This window comes from Mastigoproctus giganteus, chromosome 9, assembly GCF_048544385.1.
Source record: "Mastigoproctus giganteus isolate SK-2022 chromosome 9, ASM4854438v1, whole genome shotgun sequence".
Lineage (NCBI taxonomy): Eukaryota > Metazoa > Arthropoda > Arachnida > Uropygi > Thelyphonidae > Mastigoproctus > Mastigoproctus giganteus.
The window spans coordinates 120,534,334-120,539,915 of NC_143583.1; the positions used below are offsets into that span (position 1 = coordinate 120,534,334).

At 40.7% G+C, this 5,582-nt stretch overlaps 1 protein-coding gene across 1 annotated transcript; it reads left to right on the forward strand.

Annotated features, from left to right (window-relative positions):
* The first annotated feature begins 4,710 nt into the window (after window positions 1–4,710).
* Window positions 4,711–5,154, forward strand: LOC150080684 (uncharacterized). Its single transcript, XM_090380781.1, has one exon. It carries the CDS (start codon window positions 4,711–4,713, stop codon window positions 5,152–5,154), a length of 444 nt encoding a protein of 147 aa, XP_090236907.1.
* Window positions 5,155–5,582: the final 428 nt, after the last annotated feature.

The window sequence follows — 5,582 nt, forward strand, 5'->3', positions numbered from 1 at the left end:
TGGAACATATAACGACGAAAGGGTGGTGGAATTTCCATTATAAATGACCTTTTAGAGAGATAAATAGCTTAGTTATATAGCAAAAATTAACTTCTCAGATCTTGGAATAAATTACCAAAAAAAAAAAAAAAAAAAAAACAATGTTGTATTGGGTTCACATTACGATATTTTCACCATACCTCCATTTATTCCTACGGGGTGCAAAATACGTTTGCACGATTTTTTTAAGTTTGCACCGGCCGGAAAACACTTACGTAAAGTCGAATTTCCGTAAGTCGAGTATTGATTAAGTCGGGGAGTTCCTGTACTGCGTTTGGGTAGCAATAACCCAAGAGAAATGTACCAACTTTGTGGTACTACAATCAGGGAAGTGGAAAGTGAAAAAGACCTGGGGGTAACTGTGCAGTCAAATATGAAGTTCGCTGAGCAGTGCAGACGGGCTGCAAGGGTAGGTCATGGAGTCTTGACAATGATATATAGGAATTTTGCTAGCAGGGACAGGGAGGTGATTATCCCGTTATACAAGGCAATGATCAGGCCACACCTAGAGTACCGTGTCTGGAGGTCTCATTTTAGGAAGGATGTAGGGTTGCTAGAACGATTACAAAGAAGGGCAACAATTGGTGAGGGGAGCAAAGGTGTGCTCTTCCCAAGAACGGCTTTTAAGTTCTGCAAATTGCAGCGCCTGGAGAGTAGGCACTTGCGAGGTGATCTGATTGCAGTGTACAAGGCCTTGAATGGGTTGAGCGAGCTGAATGCTGTTTGGATTCTTCCTCTTGCTCAGATTAAGAACTTGAGGGGGCATAGATTCAAATTGAGGAAAGACAGTTGTAGAATAGATGTGCGGAAATTTGCCTTTAGCCAGCGGGTAGTTGATTGGTGGAACAGACTTCCATCTTTTGTTGTGGAAGTTGATAGCCTAAATAAATTTAAGGCTGAGCTAGACACGCATTTGGAAGGAATGGAGGAGTGAAATGGGAAGAATTTTTTTTTTTATTTTTTTGGCTAATGCTGCATAAGCTTGCTTTCTTGCATCGTATGCCTCTACTAATGCTAATTAAGTAATAATTAATATACGGCATGTTAAATTAACAAATTAACTTTTGCATTTTGGATTTTAATGAAATGCGCACTAAATGAAATAAACAATAAAATGATCAAAAATTATATTTAATTTTTGAACTGGAAAACATTTTTCAGATTATATGAATGGGACAGGGCATGGGTGCTAAAGCAAAGTCAACTAAGGAAGCCACAATCCTTTAATCCATTTTTATTCAGCAGTATGCAATTATGGGGAAAATTATTGATATTAATAAAGAGATTGCAGTGGCAGAAGACACGGAGGACAGTACTCCATGGGACACTACCCCACAATTGGTATTTTCACCATCCTAACCCCACACGGGATGGAAAAGACCTGTTAGAATCCCGGCAATGACACGAGGAATATTTATGGGTCATTTTCACAATGTGGTTGAGTTAGTCGGTCTCAGGTGAGGGTAGTATGGTTCATTTATTTATTTATATAGCTCGATATCTAAGTCTCTGGTGCGCCTAAAACAACAACAATGTTATTAGCGGAGTCCCTATTGGTTCAGTGAAATACCTACTGTTTTTACTATTTATTGATGGAGTTGATGAAGGCATATGAAGCATATTGTATACGTTTGCAGATGACATGAAGGTCAGCAGGTTGGTTAACAACAGGAATCAAGGTATACTACTTCAATAAGACGTATAAAAAAATTGGACAGATGGAGTGTGAGGTGGCAATTGAGGTTTAACATTGCTAAATATAAGGCACTGCATATCAGTAGCAGTAACCCTGGAATAACGTACGAATTTGGTGATAACACATTCAAGAAGCACACTGTCTTTCTCTAGGTGCGGTCTCCATACTTGGGCACAGTATTCCAATTGTGGTCTAACAATAGCCTTATATAATGGAATGATGAGGTCCTTATCTCTTCAAGAAATTGTTCGATAAATCATCAATAGGACACCATGTGCCTTCCTTGCAACTTGTTTAAAATGCTCGGAGAACTTCATGTCTGACTGTTCGGAGAACTTCATGTCTGACTGTATCGTAATACCCAAGTCCCGTTCCTTCATAAGGCCGCCGTAGCCTAGTGGTCAGGCGTGCGGGTGCATAAGTACACGTGCCTTGAGTGACCGGGGTTCAAGCCCGTGACTGCTGAATACGGTGCTGTTTCTTGTATTCTGTGTATCTTGTAAACTCTTCTGACCGTTTATTCGTCCCGGAGTATAAACAGAAAATTTTATTTATAACTGGCTCTAGTTGAACTCCACCAGGTGTATAAGTTATTTTGAGGTTATTGATCTCCATGTGTAAGACCTTGCATTTTGCTGAATTAAAGCATAGCTGCCACTTCTTTGACCATCCCTGAAATCTATCTAGGTCACTCTGAAGGAGTTCTGCTTGGCGGTGATCATTAACTACTCTACCGATCTTTACACCATCTGCAAATTTAGACATCACGCCCCTCTATCCTTTCATCGATGTCATTTAAGAAAATCAAAAAGAACAGTGGTCCCAGTACTGATCCTTGGGGAAACCCCACTCTTACATTAACCCAATCTGAAGAATGGCCATTTATCACAACCCTCTGCCTCCTTCCCTGAAGCCATCCTGTTATCCATCTAAAGATTTTTCCTGATTCCAATCTGTTCCAGCTTATAAAATAACTGCTCATTTGGGTCTGAGTCAACTTGCTACTTTCAAGAAGTATTTGATAAGAATTGTCACTCCTGCACCCCATCCATCCCTGCTTATCAGCAGGGATGGATGGGGTGCAGTATCTATCCTGAACATGCAGTATTCACCATAATGAAATTCTTCATCTTCGTTCTTTGAGTGGCAAATTGTCTCAGTGAGCCTACTATATCAGCATTAGTTGGTTTGCTTAAAAGAGCTAATTTGTTTACAGTACTCCTCGCAAGTAGGAGAGGGGTCACTTTGAACCAAACTGACCAGGGGGGGGCGGCCGCTAGGTGGCGCTACAGTCGAACTTTGCCGCCCCCCCGCCCGCCAGAGGGCGCACCAAACTGACCAGGGGGGCGGCCGCTAGGTGTCGCTGCAGTCGAACTTTACCCGCCCCCTCCCGCTAGAGGGCGCATCGAACTGACCAGGGGGCGCGGTCTACCCCCCGCCCGCTAGAGGGCGCACCAAACTGACCAGGGGGCGCGGTCTACCCCCCGCCCGCTAGAGGGCGCACCAAACTGACCAGGGGGCGCGGTCTACCCCCCGCCCGCTAGAGGGCGCACCAAACTGACAGTAGGTGGTCTTCCTCCCTCCCCCCACTTCCGTCACCAGGTGGCGCTGCCATCGAAAAACTTTGAACTGATTTTGTCAGCGGGTGGTCTTCTCCCCCCCCCCCCACCTCCGTCACCAGGTGGCGCTGCCATCGAAACACTTTGAACCGATTTTGTCAGCGGGTGATCTTCTCCCTCCCCCCACCTCCATCACCAGGTGGCGCTGCCATCGAAACCCTTTGAACGAAACTGACCAGTGAAGTATTCCACCCTCCCTCTTCTCACCCCCGCCGCTAGGCGGCGGTACCGTCGCACAATGTTAAGACATGCATAGTGTAACATGTCTTATGACGTCATAATCCTTTGTAGTAATTCTTGGAATTCAAAGAGAGGATTTTTTTAATTTTACTGCTGGTTGGTATATTTTTAAAAGAATTTTAAATGAGAAGACTATTTTAAACAACAGGCAATAAATTAAAGTATTCATGAACAAATCAATGGTATTTTTTAAAGTATTCATGAACAAATCAATGGTATTATTTTAAGTATTCATTAACAAATCAATGGTAGTATTTTGTCAGTTGAAAGTGATTTTAAATATAACTTTTAAGGAAGACACAGAATTATAATGAACGAAGTCTTTTATTGAACACTGTTAACAAAATTATTTACAAAGGAATCATTATTCTGATAAAATCTTGACACAGCTCTCTTTTCAAGGACAGTCCACAATTCTCCCATTACAAAAAGTATGAAAAGTACTATAAAGGTAAGTATCTTCTGTTCCAGAGTTAGTGTTGTTTTACCTGCAATAAAGAGAACATGTTAGAAGATTATTATAATCCTACTGTGGTGGGGAGCTTTGCTAGTGTTAATGCTTTACAAAAACATACAAAATTACCCAAACATACTGTGAAAGAATGGTTATCGGGACAGCCCACATATGTGAGACACAGACAGCAACGAAGAAATTTTCCTCGTAACCAGATGAAAGTTCCTGGTCTTCACCATACATTTCAATGTGATTTAGCCAATATGTCAAATCTTGCTAAAGCAAATAATGGTGTTCATTTTCTTCTCGTGTGTATTGATTGCTTTTCACGATATGGTTGGGTAAGACCATTAAAATCTAAACATTCACAAGAAGTAGTTAAAGCTTTCAAATCTATTTTTAAAGAAGAAGTACCATTTAATATTAATAGTGACCAAGGAAAGGAATTTACTAATAAACAAGTGCGTGCATTATTCAAATCTAAAAATATCCACTTTTACACCACTAGAAGTGAAAAGAAAGCTTCTATGGCAGAAAGATTTATTCGAACATTAAAAGAAAAAATTTATAAATGGGTTACATATTCAAAAAATGATAAATATATTCACGTGCTGCAAAAATTAGTGAAAACGTATAATGAAACTGTACACAGATCTATTGGTATGGCCCCTGCAGATGTCACCATGCATAATGAAGAAACAGTTTATGCTAAATTATATAGACCCCACCCAAAAGTTTCGGAACCCAAGTTTAAAATCGGTGACCATGTTGTTCTTAGTGATGATAGCCATAATTTTCGAAAAGCGTTCAGAGGGAATTGGTCTGAGGAGGTGTTTTTCATAGCTCAAGTAATCAAAAGGCACCCTGTAGTATATAAGGTTAAAGGGAGAGATGGTGAGGTGATAGAAGGGACATTTTATGAACATCAGCTACAGAGAGTCAGTTTTGATAACGAGGTACGAGAAAACGTGTATCTGATTGAAAAAGTACTTGGGAAGCGTACAGTGCGTGGCCAGAGACAGTTACTTGTGAAGTGGCTTGGATACCCTGCATCCTACAATTCTTGGGTACGAAGCAAAGATGTTTTACCTAACCCTACCAAGTAATGCAAGTATGGACATGTATCCCGATAACACCCAATCACGTTTCAAAGTTCAATTACCCCGGGAAATTAATCTGAGTGGGAAGTGGGTGGTGGCACTTTCAGAAATCCATCTACCAGGAGTGTGGAACAATATCACAAAAGGATACGATGAATTTCATGTACTTCGCAACGATTATGACTCTGAACAAATTTTACATGTGCTTTCTTTAAAGTATAAAGATTATCAACATCTTTTAGATGAGTTGAACAGTGTTCATCCCCTTATTTCATTTACAGTACACACAAAGACTGTTGCAAAATATCAATTTTCAGTGAATGTGCATGGAAAAGGTAAAATACAATTGCCCGAGAAACTAGTAAAATTATTTGGACTTCAAAAAGCAGGTGTACGGGGGAAAGGCTGCCGTATATTTACAGATACATCTGTAG

Bases quoted from the DNA above. Each gene is read 5' to 3' on its own strand.
- LOC150080684 (XM_090380781.1), top strand. From the start codon at position 4,711: ATGGCCCCTGCAGATGTCACCATGCATAATGAAGAAACAGTTTATGCT.